We start from the raw sequence: 20,080 nt of genomic DNA, 5'->3' as shown, positions 1-20,080 counted from the left end.
TAAAATGGTGTGGGTGATGTCTTTTGACTCACGTACATGGTGGATTTAATTGAGGTGGTTTGCAAAGTCATCGGCCTCACTCTCTCTTCCAGAGTCATCAGAGTCCAGTAGCAAGAAAAAAGTCAAGATGAGTGGTGAAGGCCTGGGATGGATGATCTTGGCATCTCCAGTGCCTAACTAAGCTCTAAGCTGCCCAGCGCCTGCTTCAGCCGCCTTCATGGCCTTTGGAACAAACAGCTCTCATGTGCCCATCCCACTGGGGGAAGTCTTCACATACTTGGGGTAGACACCGCCTAACCCACCAATAGGTGTGAGGCCTCTCAGTTATCCTCAGCCTGGCTTAGCCCATCTGCTGAGATGGTTTACTGGGGTGTGGCTGCTGCACATGCAGGCCCAGGTGAGAATTGGGTGGCAGGTGGATACCAAAAGTGGAAAGCAGCCCTCCCGCTAGAAGCACTCATCCTCCAGGCACAGCCCATCCACCCTGGCCTAGCAGTACCAGATCCAAAGTGTATTATACGATGGCAATCATCAAAACAATCTGGTACTGGCTAATAACTAGAGTGGTGGATCGGTGGAATAGAGGAGGTATACAAGACAGTAAATGCTCACAGTAACCTGGTGCCATTTGACAGAAACTAGGTAGAGACCAACTTTTTACATCATGTACTGAGATAAGGTCAAAATGGGTACAAGATGTAGACACAAAGTGCAATATCATGAGCAAATTAGGGGAGCATGGAATAATAAAGGAAGAATTTACAACCAAATAAGAGATAGAGAGCATTATGGGATGTAAAATGGATAATTCTGATTATATTAAATTAAAATTTTTTTTTGTACAAACAAAATCAAAGCAGCCAAGATTAGAAGGAAAGCAGGAAACTGGTAGGGGTGGGAATTTATAGCAAGTATCTCTGATAAAGGCTTCATTTTTCAAATAGACAGAGAATTAAGACAGATCTATTAAGAAATTGAGTCATTCACCAACTGATATACAATCAAAGTTTATGAACAGGCAGTTCTCAAAGAAATCAAAGCTATCTATAATTCTATGGAAAAAATGTTCCAAATCACTATTGATTAGAGAAATTCAAACCATAGCAACTCTGAGACATCACCTCACACCTATCAGATTGGCTAATATGACAGAAAAGGAGAATGACATATGTTGGAAGGGCTGTAGAAAAATTGGGAAACAAATGCACTGTTGGTAAAGTTGAAAACTGACTCCACCATTCTGGAGAGCAATTTGGAACTATGCTCAAAGGGCTATAAAACTGTGCATACCCTTTGACCCAGCAATAGCACTTCTAGGGCTGTATCCCAAAGAGATTATACAATGGGAAAAGGACCCACATGTACACAAATATTTATAGTAGCTCTTTTTGTGGTGACAAAGAGTTGGAAATTGAGGGGATGCCCATCCATTGGGGAATGGCTGAACAAATTGTGGCATATAAATGTGATGGAATACTATTGTGCTATAAGAAATGACGAGCAGGCAGACTTCAGAAAAACTTGGAAAGACTTATATGGACTGATGCTGAGTGAAGTGAGCAGAACCAGGAGAACATTGTACACAGTAACAGTTACATTGTGGGATGACCTTAGCTCTTCTCAGCAATGCAAGGATCTAAGACATCTCCAAAAGTCTCATGATGGAAAATGCTATCCACACCCAGAGAAAGAACTCTGGAGTCTGAATGTAGATTGAAGCAGTTTTCAAACTCTCAGTGGTGGCGGTAGTGGGGCTCTTCCTCTTCCCCCTCTTCCCCTTCCCCTTGTCTCCCCCCCCCCGCTTTTCTTCTCTGTGTTTTCTTTTTCGACATGGCTAATACAGAAACCATTGCCCCTGTGGAAGCTGATGAGATAATCAAGGAAGCATGTTACAGAAAGATGAGAAGAGGACCTGCCTAAGATTGAGTATCAGGGAGAGAGAGAGAAAGAGAGAGAGAGAGAGAGAGAGAGAGAGAGAGAGAGAGAGAGAGAGAGAGAGAGAGAGAGAGAGAGACAGAGAGTGTGTGTGTGTGTGTGTGTGTGTGTGTGTGTGTCTGTGGTGACTGGGAGGTGGATGACCGTTCAGCCACACAGACTGAGCCAGATCAGCCACAGATACCAGGATAGTTGGGTCTCCAGGGAGTGTGGGCTGAGGCTCACCAAAAGCCACCTTGGAGGTGGAGTAGAGACAGACCTTTCCAGAGTGTCTGTGACCTTGAGCACGGCTACAGCTGCATGGTTGTGGCAGCAGAAGGGAGGGCAGGTGACAAGAGGGAAGGCCCCTGAGCTGCTGGGAAAAAGAGAGGTGGGTGTCTGACAGGCCACAGGCTGGGGGAGCTTTGACTATGTCCACCCACAGAAGGAACTCAGTGGGAGGAGGCAGCAATGGCCAGTAAGAGGGCTGGGAGGACGCAGGAAGAGACTCAGGCAAGGTCCCAAGGATGGGGATGACCTGGGTGGCAGAAGGGCTGCCTCTAGCTCCAAGTTGGCAGCCCAAGCTCGGCCCAGCTTGGCCTCCATGGCCGAAGAATCCTTCCTGAAGACCCCCAGCTCCTTAGGTCTGACGCCGCCATGGCCAGCGGATGGACCTGCTCCTCCTCCCCACCCCTCTCGACATTTTCCTCCCAGATCCCTACCTCAATGGCCATTTTAACCTCAGAAATGGCGTTCCACTCCAGGGGAGCCACATGAGTCTGGGCTGACTTCAAAAACCTTCGGCCCCTATCTGATGTATGTGAGGGAATCCAGGAAAGGATGAGTCCCCGAGCCAGGGCATTGCACAGCAACACCAACGTGACGGTGTCCCTGGAAGGATCATGCAGGAAGGCCCCAAGTCAGAGCCGGGATAGTGCAGCCAGAGGGAGGGCTCGGAGCATGGCCGTGGGGAAGCGGCGCCCTCTCTTCTTTCAGTCCCCACTTCCTACAAAGTGATTCCAGGAAACCTCTCCTCCCCCAGTGGGTTTGGGCAGTGAGCCTGGCTCCTCAGGGTGACTTGGGGATCCCCTAGTGGGCTCCCCTCAGCACAACAGGCCTGGGGTGAAAACCATCAGGGTTTCCCGGCCCATGGGGCTGTGTGATCCAGGTTTCCTGGAGGTAGCTGCCAAGACTGGGGCATCATTGACTGAAATGCCTCTGCTCCTGACTCGTATTTTGTGAAAGTTCTTGTTTTTTTGGAGGCAACCAGGATTGAGTGACTCGCCCAGGGTCTGCGTGTCTTTGTGTCTGAAGCCAGATTCTAAGCCGAGCTGATGCTCTGTCCACTGAGCTATCTAGCTGGAAGTTCTTTCACATGAGGCATAGGGCACCCCCAAGTAACCCGAGATGGGTCATGTTTGCTAAAAAGGGGTTAGGACAGGGGGGATGAGCTAACCCCTGGTCCTGTTATTTGTTACCTATGTGTCCAGGCCCAGGTCTCAGTTTCCTCATCTGTCATAGGAGGTCATGGACAGGACCGTCGCTGACATCCCTTCCCAGTCTAGATAGTTAGAAGGGACTTCGGAAGCTAGCTATTCTAAAATGGTCATGTAACAGATGGGGAAACGGAGGCCCCCCACAAGGAAACTTCCAAGGAAGTTTCCAAAGGATAGCCTCTGATCCCTCCCACAGGGTTTCTTGTCCAGAGCAAGAGTCCAGATAGCCCGACTCTGGCCATGCTGCATTGAAAGGGGGAGGAATGAAAAGATGGGGGTTTCCCCCTCCCCCTCAGGGCATCCTCTTTGGGGGCCCCAGGTCCGGAAGGCTCCCCCTCCTCTACTCCCACTAATGACCTCACAGATTCCCATGAAAGCCCCCTTCATTCCCAGCCTGTTTGTAGACTGGGTTTGCCTATTGTCTCCTCCATTAGACAGTGAGCTTCTTGAGGGCAGGGCTTGTACACAGAAGGTATGTAATAAATGCTTGGGGACTTGCCAGTCCTGTGTATGGGCTTCATTTGCACACGAGGCTCCCAGCACCTCCCGGGACAAAAGATACCTCGAGCATTTAGGGGAAGGCCCCCTCCCCATGTCCCTGTCACAGGCACGTTTTCCCTCTCGGAATTACCCTGTCCTTATGCTGTTCCCCACACCTCCCCCCCCCGGAAAGTGTAAACCTCTGGAGGGCAGGGCCTTGCAGGCTAAGTGCAGCTAGGGCCTTCCCTCACCCATTGTGGCCCGTGATTTTCATGATGTTCAGCAGGCTCTGCAGCAGGTCCACCAGCTCTCTCTGCCGGCCAGCAGTGATCAGGTGATGGTTGTGGTTGAGGACATAAACTACTGTGTTGTGGACCAGCCAGGCCTCGTTGATCTCCTGCCCGATCTCTGCTGACCGCAGCCAATTCCTCATCGTGTACTGAGATAGGTTTTCGATCCAGGAGCTGGAATGATAAGAGGGCCCCAGGGACCCTCAGAACCACCCCAGTAAGAGTCTTAGAAGCCCCTCCCCCAGGGAGCTGGGAAAGGGCAGTCCAAAGCCAGGGAGGTCCAGAAGGGCATCTGGAGAGTGGGGGCCCCACTTCTGTCAAGGACCAGAGAGGTCCAGGAAGGTGTCTGGAGGGGCAAGGGGGCCCCACTTCTGTCCAGGGCAGGGAGGCCCAGGAGGGCATCTGGGAGGGCACTTCTGTCAGCCACACAGCTCTGGAGCTGCAGGCCCCCAAAAGAAAGAGCAATGCCTATTGTCACTATTACTTGTAGTCACAGAGATCAAAGCAGAAAAAAGCATGAGAAGCCTCTAGTCTTCCCAGATGGAGGATGGGGAAGGGAGGGAGCGAGTGTGAGGTTTGAAGGAAGAGAGCCTGGGTTCAAATTCTGGCTCTTCCATTTACTAGTTGTCTCCATCTCTGAGCCTCAGTTTCCTCATCTGTAAAATAGATACTTTGAGGTCCTGTCAAGTTCTCAGACAACGATATCAGCCCAGGATACTTTTGTGCATTTTCTGGTGTGAATTCCCTCTTTGCTGATCTAGGTGATGCTAGACCAAGGAAGAAAGAAGGGAAGGAAGGAAGGAAAGAAGGAAGGGAGGGAGGATGGGATGGAGGGAGGGAGGAAGGAAGAAGGGAGGAAGAAGGAAGGAAGGAAGGAAGGAAGGGAAGAAGGAGACAGGGAGGAAGGAAAGAAGGAGGGAATGAGAGAGAAGGATGGAAGGCAGGACAAAGCCCTGACATCCTCCTGTCAGGCCAGCAGAAGCTGACACCATCTTGTCCAAGCCCTTCAGTTTTGGGAGCATGGGGAGGAGAGGCCCCCCCGCCCCCACCCAGTGAGTTCTTGGAAGACCTGGAGCTGTGGGGGGTGGTCATCAGTAGTGCAGCTCAGCTAATTCCAGTCACCCAACCCTGATGGACACCATCCTCTGGTCCCAAAACAACTGCCTACTTGGCTAAGCCATGATCAATGGTAGTTTTAAGATGATGGGAAGCAGGTCTAGAGTGGAGGTCCCCAGGAATCTGGGCTTGTCTCTCTCTGGTTCACATTTTTATCAGGGATCTGGATAAAGGTCATCAGATTGGCAGATGACACCGAGATGGAAAGAAGAGCTACCCCACTGTGGATGAGAGCCAGGAGCCAAAGGGATCTTGACAGGTCACATATTAGGCTGAATCTAATAAATGCAATATCTTTCATGTGGGCTCAAACATCAGCTTCATGAGTAAAGATAGTAAACATCTGGAAGGTCTGAGTGGTTCACAAGCTGCACTGGATTTGGCAGTGGGATGTGGCTGCTGACAAAGCTCATGGGATCGTGGGACACAACCTTCAAGAACAGGGAGGTGAAAATGCCCCTGGTCTCAGACCACCCTCTTCTAGACTGTGAAGTGCAGGCAGGGGAAAGGGCCCTGACTCGTGCCACAGGAGGGCCACACCCCACTGGCTCAGAACCAGAAGCCGTGCAGGGGATTTAGGCTGATTCCTGAACAGCGAGAACTGTCCCCCAGTAGGGAGTGCTGCCTGGAGGAGGGAGGCCTCCCCAAAGGTCACTGAGCACAGATCAGGAGACCACTCGTCAGGGACGTCAGGGCAGGATTTTGGTCAGTTTGGCTGCTGCAGCCTCTTCTAAGACTGTGACTGTGTGAGAGGGCTGGGAGGGACACAGCAGGGGAGGCCCAGAGACCCACAAAACCAGCCAGGGGAGAATACCCACAGGCTGACATGGAAGGTGGGACTCAGACCTGCACCCGTTGGAGTGCCAAGGACATGCTCCTGGGCTGTGAGAAGCAAAAAGACTGGGGCAGAGAGAAGGCCTCCAAATCTGGAAGGCTAGGATTCTGAGATCTGTGCTGGTGGAGGGAGTTCCCTCACCTGGGAGTTCCTTGTCCCAAGGGGCCACAGAAGATGGTGCTCTAGGTGGGAGGGAACTACCCTGGTTGGCTGCTCTTGGCCCTGACTCATCAGTTTTAGCAGCAGCAGGAAGGAGGCAGAGGGGGCCATTTGTCAACCTGCCCTGGGATCCCCTGGCTTACCCAGTGTGCACCTGGGAGCCAGAGGAAGAGCCAAGGTTCTGAGGGGTCCTTGCACATCTGCCAGGGTGGGGAAGTGAAACCCCTATCGGCTCCTGCTATGACCCCCAGCACTGCTCTCTCTGTCTGTCTAACCTGGCCATGAACCTATTAGGTCAGAATGTAGGCTGGCCTCAGGAAGAATGAGCCCAAGGGGCTGGGGTGGGTAGGGGGGGAGCAGACCTGTAGGTAAGCCACTCGGCGTCCTCCTCTGGGGGAACCATGGTGTTGCTGGAGTGGTGCTGGACTGAGGTTTCTGGGGGGATGGGCCGGTCATTCAGTGCGATGCCCTCTGACTGAAGGAAGTGGATGATGGCCTAGGAGTGTTAACAAAGGACTCAGGAATGATGCATCCCTATGCTCAGGGGGCTGAAGACCCAGCATCACTGCTGGACCCTAAAGTTGGCCACATGGCCCCACATCCCATGAGCAGCAGGGACTGTGGGTCTAGGCGGCCCATCGCATGGAAGGGCCATCGCGATTCTGCACACTGGGGTCTAGGAGATGGGGCAGAGGTGGGGAGGAGCCATCACCCCCCCCCCAGGTTGTAAGGATACCGGGTCATTGACCCCTCTGGGACTTTCCTGTTATGGTGGAAGGGGTGTGTGTGTGTGTGTGTGTGTGTGTGTGTGTGAGAGAGAGAGAGAGAGAGAGAGAGAGAGAGAGAGAGAGAGCGTACCAGACACACAGAGACGAGAGACAGAGAGAATGTGAGAGTGACAAAGTGTGTGTAAGAGTGTGAGTGCTTGTGAGTGTGTGAGACAGTGTGAGTGTATGAGCATGAGTGCATGTGTGTGTATGTGTGTGTGTGTGTGTGCGCGCATATGGGTGCATGGGAGTGCCTGTGCCAGTGTGACAGCGAGCACTGCAAGTACAAAGGCTTAGCACGTGCCCATCTCAAGCACGGTCTCAACTGTGGACCATGGGCAGCTCTCTCTCTTCTCTCTCGCTGTCTCTCTCTCTCTCTGTCTCTGTCTCTCTCTCCTCTCTGTCTCTGTCTCTCTCTGACTCTCTGTCTGTCTGTCTGTCTGTCTCTCGTCTCTCTCTGACCCTCTGTCTGTCTGTCTCTCTGTCTCTGTCTCTGTCTCTCTCTCTCTGTCTCTCCTCTCTCTCTCTCTCTGTCTCTGTCTGTCTCTCTCTCTCTGTCTCTTTCTCTCTGTCTCTCTCTGTCTCTCTCTCCTCTCTCTCTGTCTCTGTCTCTGTCTTGTCTCTGTCTCTTTCTCTCTGTCTCTGTCTGTCTCTGTCTCTCTCTCACCATCGTCTGAGGGGTGGCCTCAGGACGCCTGATTCCGCCCCCACACCCATAGGAGCAGGTGTCCCTGTCCCTGCTGACCTCGGCGTTGATGAAGCCTACTTCAGCAAAGGTGCGCTGGATATCCACCACCATGATCCTGGGGCTCAGCGCCACCTCTGAAGAGCTCGGGATGTCCAGGAAGAGCTCAGGCCATGGCTTCCTTTTCCTCACTCCTCCTAAAACAATGGTCGGTGGTCCACTTTCACCACACTGGAGTCCTCATGCAGAGCACACACACAACCCAGCTCTGGGGTCCTGGGAAAGAGAGACCCTCCCCAACCTTCCCCCGCTGCATCCTCAGGGCTGCCCAGGGAAGCTCCGAGTCCTGGGCTCAGATCTGAGCCTCAGTTTTCTCATCCCTCTGATGGGGATGGTAATGGCTGCCCTGCAGACCCCCACGGGTCACACAAAGCACTCTGGGTACCATAAAGACACCCCACAGACACCAACTATTCTGGTCAAAGTCCCCATTATAGAAGCTGATGTGGCCCTCCACAATCTGGTCCCAATCTTGTTTTCTGTCATTACAAGATGAAATCTGCCCCCACTCAGGGCCTCTGTGGCCACAGTGGCAGTGAGGAGGTGCCACAGAGTGCAGGGCCTAGAACCAGGAAGACCCAAGTTCAAATCTAGCCTCAGACATTTGTGAGCTGAGTGACCCTAAATATGTCACTTAACCTCTGCCTCCATCTCCTCAACTGTAAAATGGGGGTTCATAATAGCACCCCCTCCCAGGGGAGTTGTGAGAATCCAATGGAATAATAACTGTAAAGCATGTAGCACGATGCCTTCACACAGTAGGTGCTTAATAGAATAAATGCTTGTTTCCCTGTTCCTTTCCTGAACCAGCCTCCCACGCTTCATCCTCCATCCATCCAATCTCCCCGTCTCCCTGGTGCCCTCTCACTTCCACTTCGTCTCAGCCTGCCTTTGTCATGGAGTTGCCTCTGATCAGGGGAGAGGAGCTAAGGCCTGCAGAGTGCAGGGAGTGCACGTGTGTGTGTGTGTGTGTGTGTGTGTGTGTGTGTATGTATGCAAGTGTGAGGATGTGTGCAGGTGGGAGTGTAGGGGAGGGGTAGGAGGGCATGTACAAGTGTGAGGGTGTGCATGTGTACATATGTGTGTGAAGGAGTGTGCGCATGTGTGAAGGATTGTCTGGGGGAGAGTGAGTGCTTGGGGGGTATGGGTGCATTGGGAGGGTGTGTACATGTAAGGGTGTGTTGCACACATGTAAGGAGTGTGTGTACAGGTGAAGGAATATGTGTGCATTCATTGTGGGGGGGTGCATGTGTGTGAGGGTACTATGCACAAATGTGTGAGTGTTGCACACATGCATGTGAAGGGATTCACGTGCATGAAGAATGTATGTACACACATGTGCATATGTGAAGGTGTGTGCATGCACAAAGGGGTCTTGCGGAGTTGTGTACATTGTGAATGTGTGTGTACTCACGTGAGGGTGTGGGTGTGTGCTCTGTGAAAGGGTCTGGGGCAGGAGTGTGCGGGCAGGGCCAAACAGCTGACTCACCTTTCCTGACCTTGGATATCTTCTTGGCCATTACGTCATAGAGAAGGCAGAATCTGCAGGCAGTCCGGCACACGTCCCACACGCCTTGCTTCCGGGCCACCTTAGCTAAATCGGCCCAAATGTAGATCCTGGCCCCAAGAGCCCAAACAGGGAAAGGCCTTTGGGGGCTGACTTGCCCCGCCCCCCAGAGGCCCCGCCCCCACGGCCCCGCCTTGCTCCCTTGAGCGACGGGGTGGAGGGGGTGGAGAGCCGACCCTGGAGCCCCGTCTTCAGGAGCCTCTAATCTCCTGCCTGGACACTGTGGGCACGGCCGACAAGCCTCGGTTTCCTTATGTGAAGGGCTGTTGTGAGCAGTCACCGAGATGATGCCTGAAAAGCGCTTTGCAGCCTAGCCCCGTCGTGTCCGAGACAGGGAGACCGAGGCTCCGCGAGGGGGTGGCATTTGTCCGAGGTCATACGAGGTCATACAGAAGCAGGACAGCCTGGATGGGAACTTTCCCCACAATGAGCTCAAGGCTTCTTCCTGGGGCTCCGCGGCCTTTGGGTGGCTGGCTGCAGGTGATGCAGGCGCCAGCAAGCAGCTGCCCCAGTGACTGCGAAGCCCAGAGACAGACCCTGGGAGACAGTGACCTTGAGAGAAGGAGGCTGCCTCCCCAAGGGCTGGGCGGGTGTCTCCCACATCGTCCCTCCTGCAGCCCCTCCCTGCAGCAGAAGCAGCCCTGGGGGGCGGGGCCGGGCGGGGCTCACCTCTCCTCCCGGTTGTCCAGCTTCAGCCTCTTCAGATGGCCATCGGCTTTGTCTATGCTCGACATGTGATGGCGGGCCTTGGCGCAGAGGAAGCTGATTTGTCTCCTGCTCTTACCGGCCGACACTAAAAGTGGGGAAAGAAGCCCAAGACGCTGAGAGGCTGTCGAAGATGCGGCCTCTCCTTTGCGAGGCGGTCCAGAAGTTCTGGGGGCCTGTGCAGCCGCAGGCCGTGGCCCCGCCTCCTCCCCTCTTCCTCTCTGCCCGAGCTTCATGCTAAGCTTGGGGGGAAGAGCAGCAGAGCCCGGGAGAGCAAAAAATGCCAAGCCTCTTATGCTGGCTAATGTGGATGCCCAGCCAGAAGGCGCAGATGTGGGGGCGGAGGGCATGTCCGTCCTGCCTCTGTGGGCCTCTGAGTCATCTGTGCAAAATGATAAGACTGCTCAAGCCATCTACCCCCGAGGCTGCTGTGGAGACAGGGCTTCTGAGCCACTCGCCACTCCACTAATTCTCAGCGTCCCTGTGGACAGGTGAGTTAGGTTATGAGGCATGTGATGGCACTTTGAAAGGTGGGACCACCTGACCTGCGGCCCCCAGCTCCCAGCCCCCTCCCCTGCCCAGAATAGGACAACCCATAAATGGGATGGGACAAAATATCTTTCAAGTTCCTTCTCTCTCTCTCTCTCTCTCTCTCTCTCTCTCTCTCTCTCTCTCTCTCTCTCTCTCTCTCTCTCTCTCTCTCCTCTGTCTCTGTCTTTGTCTCTCTCTCTTTTTGTCTCTCAGTCTCTTTATATTGAGAATGGACGACAGTCTTCTCTAAGAGCAGGTGAAGAATAATGAACATCACAGATCACAAAGAACTGAGGACATGGGGAACGGCTGGAGGTGCCTCTAGATATCTCAGTGCTCAGAGCTCCAAGGGTCAGTTAGCTACCTTTGGCCTCATTCTCGCCATCCAGAACAATTTGAAAAGCGTCTGGTGCCAATGCCAGGCCCACGTTCACCAGCAGAGCCCGTTTTTTCCTCACGCTGTCTTTGGGTTTTGCTTTTTTCGCCTGTGATAAACAAGAGTTGACACCGTGAGGGTGGCAAAGGCCACTAATGGTTTCTGTTCTAGAGGATGGAAGGGACAAAGGAGTTGCCAGGATGAGTCCTGGGCCCAGGCTGCAGAGTATGGGCTCTAGCTCTCCTCCTTTCCAGGCTGATGCCCTGGGGACCAGGACAAAGCCCTGGACTTCTCAAGGCTTCCCTGCTTATCTGTAGAATAAGGGAGTTGGGGGCCTCTGAGCCCCCTGCCCACTCAAATGATCAGTGATGCAAAACTTCCAGAGCTCATTTCTAGCCTGGGGGGAGGGCACACTCTCTTCAGGCAGTGAGGGAATCCTCACTAGCCACAGGCTCACAGCCGCCTCACATTTCAAGCAGAACTATCAATATTTTCTTTTTTTTTTTTCTTTTTAGGCAGTTGAAGTTAAGTGACTTGCCCAGGAGTGTCAAGTGTTTGGCCTTGAACTCAGGTCCTCCTAACTTCAGGGCTGGTGCTATATCCACTGTGCCACCTAGCTGTCCCCCCATCAATATTTTCTAGAAAAGAAACTGCTTTGGATTTCCTTAGACCTTATGCTTTCCAGGAGTTGGGAGAGATAGGAAATGGATGGTGCTGGTGCTGAAGGCAGGCACAGAAGAAGAGGAATAGTGAGGAGACAACTCTGGTCATAGCTTACTGCCCACAGAAACCACTGGTTTTTAGCCCATGGGCCAATAGCACCCAGGTGCCTGGACACACCTGGACAGGGAGCTATTACAAGGCAGTTGGGAATCTTGCACTTAAGCAGCCTTGCTGTGACCTTTATTGTGTTCAACAACATCTGTAGCTGTATGACTCAGTATCATCAGTAAGCAAACAGACCTTTGGCAGATGGAACATAGCACCACTGTGCTTATAACCACCAGGTAGGATGGAAGCCCAGTTGTGCAACATAGTCTACAGTGTTTACCCATTATTTTAAATCTAGAGGCGGTAGTGTTTGTTGGCTTTTTTCTTTCCTTTTCAAGGAGCTACATTAGTAAACTGGTCTTTTACAGCTTTTACAGTTTGGTGTTTTATGGCTTTAGCATACGCTGACACCAGATATTGCACTGAAATGGCTTGGTGCCTAGTCCGATGACCTTATCATCTCAGTCTTCATTCTTGAGCCCTCTGTAGCTGCTGACCACCCTCACCTCCTGGATACTTTCTTCTCTCTCCCTCTTGGTTTTTTGTAACTCTGCCCTCTCCTCGTTTGCCTCCTCCCTCTCTAACGGCTCCTTCTCAGTCTCTATGGCTGGATCCTTCTCTAACCATGGGTGTCTCCCAGGGCTCTGTCCTGGGCTCTCTGCTCTTCTTCCTCTAGACTACTTCACCTGCTAATCTCATTGGCTCTCTTAGTTATAAGGATCATCTCTATGCCGATGACTCTTGGACCTATTTGTCCAGCCCTAATCTGACTCCTAATGTCCGCTCTCATATCTCCAGATGCCTCTTAGACATCTCAAACTAGATGTCCAGTAGCATCTTAAATGCGGAACATGTCCCAAGCTTCCCTGTTACTTTACTAGCCAACATGCCTCAGACTTGCAGCCTAGGAACCATCCTCAATTCCTCACTCTTTCTCATACCCCTATCCAATACCCCTATCACTCCTGTTCTCTGCAATATGGCTCCTTCTCTTATGATCCTGCTGTCACCTTGGCGCAGACCCTCATCCCCTCGTGCCTGGAGTAGCTGCTGGGTGGTGGTGGGGGTGGGGAGTGTCCACCTGTCTCCAGTCTCTTGCCACTCCAGTTTGTCTTCCATTCATCTGTCTAATTGATTATGTCACACATCCCATTCAGTCAGCTCCAAGGGTCCCCTATGGCCTCCAGGATCAAATATTAAATCCTCTGTTGGGATCCCTAGCCCCTAATAATGTAATGCCTTCTTTCCTTTCCAGACTTCTTACATCTTACTAGGCAACCAGGTGGCACCAGTCTGTGCTGTGACATCAAATCCCAAATCTCTCAGCTTCCCTCTGACTGGGTTTCACCTGGCAGACTCCAGGCTCTTCCCTATGCTGGCTGGCCTTCTCTGGACACTCTCTGGCCCATCCGTGGCCTTCCCCAGATAGAACTGATCCTTCAGAGGAGGCCTGAGTCCATGGGAGATTTCAAGAACCCAGCTCTGACACTAAGAGTCATGCCGTGTGGGTGCTGGCTGCCTCCCCTCTCCACATCCCCGGAGCAGGGGCTAGCAGAGGGCTTACCACTCCATGCTTCATAAGGAATGCGTTTTCATTATTGGTTCAGCTGACTGCTGAACACGTGTTCTTTTTTGATGTGTTCTGCACCAGGCCTGAAGTCAGGAAGATGAGTCTTCCTGAGTTCAAACTAGCTGTAGGACCCTGGGAAAGTCACTTTGCCCTGTTTGCCTCAGTTTCCTCATCTGTAAAATGATCTGGAGAAGGAAATAACTAACCACTCCAGGATCTCTACCAAGAAAACCCCCAATGGGGCATGAAGAGACAGACATGACAGAAATGACTGAACAATAACAAAAATATTTAATTAGGGTATTTGGGGGGGAGGGGTGAATGAGCATCTCTAGACAGATGACTCCTAGATCTAGATCTCCAGGCCTAGCCCCTATCCTTAGCTTCCATTCCTAGATCACAAACTGAACATCCTGTGGGCATCTCACACTCAACCTGTCCAAACCAGAAATCATTCTTTTCCCCCAAATGCCCCCCTCTTTTCCCAACTTCCTCCTTCCTGTTGAGGGTACTGCCTTCCTCCCAGGTACCCAGGCTTGAAATCTGGGCATCATATTTGTCTCCTTTCCTCCTCTGACTCTCTCGGTGCCCCGACTCACACCCCCAACCCCTCATACCTGGGCTGCTATAATCACCCACTTGTGGGTCTCTGTGCATCAAGCCTCACCCCATCCCAAACCATCGTCAGTGCCAATACCCAAGTGGTTTCCTAAAAGCATGTCATCCTGAAGGTGACTCATCACCCGACCTTATACAACATATACTCTCTTCAAGGCCATGCCCTTTGTGCCTTTTTGATTGAGTCTTCCTATGTGTTACCGCCGCCCTCTCCTTCTCCCTCAAACACAATTCTCCATCTTCCATCCGTGCCTTCCTCCTCACCTCCCCCCAGCTCCCCAGACTCCCTAACTCCCAAGTCTTCCTTCCACCAATTCTGTGTGCATAGTCTATGTATATACACCCTGTCTGCCTCATTAGAATGGAAGTTCCCCAAGAGCAGGAACAGAGTTTGCTCTTTTGATCCTCAGTAATCCTCAGCATAAGGCCAGTAGTGCTTAATAGGTGCTTAATAAATGCTTACCAATTGAGTGGTTGGTGCATCATTGGCTTGAAGTCTCAATCCACTGAAATGGACCATGTCTCTGTCCAGCTTGCTTGGCCTATCCCATGTACTCATGGGAAAGTGATTTGGAATCCAAGGAGGCCCTATTCTGTGTCTCGTCCAGATCTTCTCTGATTTCCTGACACTATCATCCAACATGGCGGCTCTCCCCCTTGAGGCAAATTGGGCACCGTTCCCATCAAGTCACGGATAGAACTATCACGTAGCACAATGTCCAGGACAAGCATCCTGCTCATTTGTGAGAAACCTTGGAAACTGCCTTGTCCATTGCAGATGGTAAATAGAAGGCATGGAATGACTGAATGAATGAAGGAAGGAAGGAAGGAAGGAAGGAAGGAAGGAAGGAAGGAAGGAAGGAAGGAAGGATGGATGAGTTGTCCCTTCGGTGCTTGCTTTCATCATCTTTTTAGAGATACCACAATAGCTCACATGTCTACGGCACCTGAAGGTTTGCAAGGTGGTTGTCTATATAGTACTTCACCTGGGCAGTAGGCCACCCCACCCAGGTGATTGCTATTAGCTCCATTTTATCCATGTGAGAACAGAGGCTTCGAGAGATTAATTAACCAGCTAGTTCGTAGTCCCAAAGACAGGCCACGTCACGGGTGGGATTCAGTCCCACAGCTTGCATGAGCCGGCTCCCTCTCCACAAGTCCCCCGTACCTGTTCAATGGCCATGATAGCCTTGTCTTCCATACGCTTGGGTACGTGGTACAACATGGATCGCAGGTGGAGGCGGTTGTATGCCATTTTGAGATGTTCTTGGTATTCCCCCAGGTAATCCAGACGCATTGCCTTCTGGAGGTGCTCCATTGCCACCTCTAGCCTGTCCTCATCCTCCTCAATGTGGGAGATTTCAATGTGGACCTGGCAGCGCATCACAGTCATCAAGCTAGGAAACGGAGAACAAGCATTGGTCAGTCTGAGACGGCTTGGTTCCTGACCTTGTCCTGGGCCCCTCAGCAGCTGTCTGACGGGCCTTCCCCCAGTGCCTGGGGCCCTCCCCAAAGCCCACCACCTTCTCTCCTCCTGGAGCCACCATTTTGTGCAGGGACTTTCTCTTCTCAGCCCCCTACCGATCTCCTGATTTCAAAATCAGGTCCTACTTCCCTTTGTCTCCCTCCCCGTTTTGTGCATTGTCTCCTCCCATTAGATTGTAAGCTCCCTGAGGGCAGGGTCCCTCTTTCTTTCTTCATCTTTGCATCCCCAGTGCTTAGCACAGTGCGTGCCACATAGTAGGTGCTTCATAAAGATTTCCTATGCCCAAGTCAGAGGAAGCTCAGCACTGGGGGCCCAGGAACAAAAATGGAGGCACTTCCTCCATTGCATAGGGAGAAACAACACAAATAGCCACAAGTTTACCCCAAAGTAGTACAGACTCCGGGGAGCTGAGGGGATCAGCCAAGGCTTGACCAGGAGCTGGTGCTTGAGCTAATGGCTAATGTTTACATAGCACTTACTACAATAGTTACTATCTCAACCGATCCTCAGAACAACCCTGTGAGAATTAGGGGTTGTGCCCATTTTACAGATGAATAAATGGAGGCAAGAAGGGTTAAGTGACTTGCCAAGGGTCACACTGCTAGTAAGTGTCTGAGGCTGAATTTGAACTCTGGTCTTCCTGCCTCCGGGCCCAGTGCTCCACCCCCCGTACCACCTGCTGGCATGAGCTTTGGCAGCCAACTAAGAATGTTCTGAAATGAAAGGGTCGCTCAGTTTTTAGAGAGCAGAACATCCGTGGAGGACTTCTGAGAAGTTGGACCAAAAGGCCCTCCCGTGGGTGACCTGCATCGCCCTCGGGGTCCCTTCCCCCTCAGAGGGGGTTCTGTGATGCCACAAAGACGTGGTTGAGGAAGGAGAATGAGAAAGGCCACACCCATGCATGTACAAACACACACTCACACACACAAGACACGTACACACAGCACATACATATACACTTATAGTCACATGCATTCCACACATGTGCACACATGCCCACAATTCACACGTGCACACCACAATGCATACGTGCACATAGACATGCATGCTGCAGTGCACATGGCATTGTATTCTTACAATACAATGCACACATGTGTGCATATGTGTACACACGTGTGCCATAAAGAGATGAGAGGATCCGGATATGGTAAGCACCAGTGGCTTCCCCAAAAGGAAATGTACTGGATTGCATCTGAACAATCAATAACCCCTCTCCAAGCACTAAGTGCCCACCCTATAGGTGCCAGGCCCTGGGCTGAGAGCTGGGCACAAAGAATGAAATATCCTTGGCCTTCCAACAGCTTACAGTCTGCCCTTGTAGCCAAGAGCACAATGGATAGAAGATAAAGGGGGGGAGTGGGGGGAGGGAGGCCCCCAAAGGGCACCAGAAGGTGGCACTGGATGTGAGTCTGGACAGAATCAAGGCATCCCAGATGGGGCAATGCAGAGGGAGTGGGTTCCAATGTGGGAGACCACCAGGGCAAAGGCTCTGAGGTGGGAAAGCAGGGCTGTGCATGAAGCAACTAGGATGCAGAGAGGGCAGCTGGCTGGGATGCATTACAGGGGACCTCTGGACCTTAGCTTTCAGTGATTCACAGCTCATTATTGGGGCAGCTGGTGGCTCAGTGGGCAGAGCTCTAAGCCTGGCATCAGGAAGAGCTGTGTTCAAATCTGGCCTCAGACACTACCTGTGGCACCCTGGGCAGGTCACTTACACTGCTCTGCCTCAGTTTCCTCATCTGTAAAAGGGAATAATAGCAGCACCCTCTCCCGGGGGTGCTTGAAGGATCAAACAAGATTAAATGCTTCACAAGCCTTAATGTGCTGCTATTATTATTATTATTATTATTATTATGATCATCATTACTATTACTACCAAGGGAGGCTGAATGCTGGGTGATACAGGCCAACATCCTCCTCAGAGGATGCCGACCACATGCCTGGATGGAGCATGGCACACTGGGCTCTTACTCAGGTGAGGGCCTCTGGGGAGAGAGTGCCCTGGATCAGGCAAAGGGGGGATGGGCACCTGGGCCAGGTGTGACTGGGTGACTGGGAAGCACTGGGGTGGGGGCCTTGGGCTGGGGGGGTGTCTGCCAGGGAGCTCAGTCAGGGGCCCAAAGGATGGAGTAAGTCAAGGTCATGGCCCTAACAGCAGACCCAGAGACCTCAGCCACTACAGACAGACTGCTTTCACTCTAATCTCTAGGAGGTGTTTGTGACAATGAGCCACACAGGTGCTGGGGCTCGGTCCTCCCCACCTGCAGCTGCATTGCTGCTCTTCACCACCAGGTGTCTCCCGTGCATGTGCTAACCTTGTACCAGCCCCATGAGAGATGGAGCTCAACAGGACCCATGGGCCCTCCCAGAGTGGCCTGTGCCAGCACAAAGAAAGTCCTGCAGAGAGCACCCCTTCGGAGCAGTCTTCTCAACCTTGTGTCCTGGACAGAAGTCCTCAGCCTTCTAAATGGTCTTCTGATTCTAACCTTGGGCTTCCTGGGAAGCTGATGGACCCTCCCTTCCCACCCCCATCCCCCTGAAAAATGTTTTGCTGTAACTGAATGAACACTCAGTTTCAGTTAGAGGTGAGTGAAGATAAAGATACCCATTTTTCCCCACCCAAGTTCATCTTTCCATGGTGGATTCCAGGTTAAGAACCCCTGCTGGAGAGGCTGAGGTTTCCTTTAGAACTGGCACTGCCTCATCTTCACTGAGCCCCAGAATGCCCCAGGGCTTCCTCAGAGGACATCTAGAAACAGTCCATCCAGGTACAGCTAAGAGGAAGAGAAAGTCCTTTTGTGCAGGAGCTCTTATGGAAGTTCATCCATCAGTACAAAGAATCTAGTTTGGGTTGTGCGGGCCAACCAACAGGACCTGCCATTGAGTCATGTGCAGAAAGTGGGCTGGATGGCTTGTGAAAACTCATGCAATGCTTCTAAACACCCCCAGCCATGGCCCCGAGGAAGAGGTATGCCAACATCCTTCACCTAGTGCCTTTGCAGAGGTGGGGCACGCTATCTACAATGTCAGGCTTTGAGATACATTGGTTAGTCTCGCAAAAAAAATTTTTTTTAGTCCTTCCTTTCTTCATCCTTGATTATGAGAAGTGGATTTCTGGGAGGTGTAGGGGGACCCATGTACTGGGAAGTGCAGGTGATGTAAAAACACAAGATCAGTAACATTTATTTTTAAAACCCCACAAGCTTTTGTTCGCAAGTCCATATTTTTAACTGGGGTCTCCTAGCAGGGATGCTGTGTGGCTGTGTGTATTGGGACAGCACAGCTCCCCAAGAATGAAAGCTGTGAGCAGTGACCAGGGTGAAGGGTTAATGTACAAGATCTTCCCTTCCCACAGCCCAAGCCAAGGGACAAGGAACTTCCCTAACTTATCGTTCTGGGATTTGTTTCAACCCAGACCCACCTTGGGGAACTATTCCTTAGAAACAGGTCTTGAGGAAAACATCCAGGGACTTGGCCAGTTCCTGGGTATTGACCTGAGACATTTTTGACATAACAAAGATTGTTCTTGAGGTCAGAGAGTTTTGGCCAAGACTCTCAGGTCCTTAAAATCAATCACCTGTTCCTTGGCTCCCTGCCTTCTTTGTGTAAGGAAGACAAAAAGGGTCTTTCTTGGAAAGTGACTTTGAGAGTCTCCCTCAGAGAGGAAGCTCTGCTGTAGGGACTTTCCCAACCGAGACCCTGATGGCTGTGATACAGGACTCCCTCAGGCAGATGTTGAGGAGTTGGTGCTTCCTCTGACTGGTGATGTATTTCTTCTTCTTTATCTCTCTATCTTTATGTTAATAGTTTTTGCTTCCAAGATTGTATAATCATATGTAATCACATTTATGTGCATGTATGTTTATGACTATTATCATTATTAAATCACTTATAAGCTAGGAAAAGTGTGAACATGTGTCTTTGTGGGTACAGATCTGACCCTGTGAAACAAATTATAAGTGCTGCGCAGCCTGTAAGGCCTCACTGTTACACAGGGTCAGTACCAAGGCACAGTGGGGTCCACATGCACTGACATTTCTGAGGGTAACTGGAGCCCGAGGCATTTGAGGGGCATCATTGATGAAATGGAAAACTGAAAAAGGCTAGGTAGGAGGGCTGTAGGAAACTGTGTAACTTCCCAGGACCTACACCAGGGCCCCCAATCCCTGGGCTGGCAGGACTGATGTGGGGAGAGAGATGAGAACCCCCAAGAGAAGGTGGAAGGGTCTCAGTCCCTATCATGAGTGGTCCCAGACTCACTGCATCAGTGCTTGCTCTACAAGGTGGCATCTCTAGTCCCTGGCAACCTACTAGGGTATTGTACCACATGACATCATTTCTGGCCAATGTTGCATCTTACCAAGGTCTGAGCATCAGAAAATCCTGCCGCCTTCAAGCCAGTGAAAGGAATCTTCCTGGCCACGGGAATGATAGGCACACACCGGGACCATCTAGCCCACTGGAGCCAACCACACCTCCCAAGGACATACCCTGGGCGGGGCTGTTTCCTGGCAGCTCTGCGGAGGCGCTGCTGGAGGCTGGCCCCAGACCTTCACCTGCCCCGAGCAGGGAGCAGAGCGCTGCAGCTGTGCGTCGGAGCGCGGGCGCCGGGAGGCTCTCGCAGCCGCTGTAAAGCAGCGGGAACACGTCGCTC

At 51.8% G+C, this 20,080-nt stretch overlaps 1 protein-coding gene across 10 annotated transcripts in view; it reads right to left on the bottom strand.

Moving 5' to 3' along the window:
- CFAP46 (cilia and flagella associated protein 46) overlaps positions 1–20,080 on the bottom strand; it is a 149,011-nt gene that overhangs the window by 98,179 nt on the left and 30,752 nt on the right. For 7 of the 10 annotated variants that reach the window (XM_020973052.2, XM_078150669.1, XM_078150671.1 and 4 more), the window contains 8 exons: positions 15,109–15,337; positions 10,970–11,090; positions 10,039–10,162; positions 9,292–9,419; positions 7,803–7,939; positions 6,653–6,786; positions 4,142–4,354; positions 2,637–2,805 (listed from right to left, as the gene is read on the bottom strand). In XM_020973052.2, coding sequence (XP_020828711.1) covers positions 2,637–2,805; positions 4,142–4,354; positions 6,653–6,786; positions 7,803–7,939; positions 9,292–9,419; positions 10,039–10,162; positions 10,970–11,090; positions 15,109–15,337 — 1,255 coding nt within the window. The other 3 variants (XM_078150675.1, XM_078150673.1, XM_078150676.1) reach the window with 3 other exon arrangements.

Source organism: Phascolarctos cinereus, unplaced genomic scaffold (assembly GCF_003287225.1).
Source record: "Phascolarctos cinereus isolate Bilbo 61053 unplaced genomic scaffold, phaCin_HiC Scaffold_3;HRSCAF=262, whole genome shotgun sequence".
NCBI lineage: Eukaryota > Metazoa > Chordata > Mammalia > Diprotodontia > Phascolarctidae > Phascolarctos > Phascolarctos cinereus.
The sequence above is the reverse complement of the archived record's forward strand: the minus strand, read 5'-3'. Positions and strand labels throughout refer to the sequence as shown.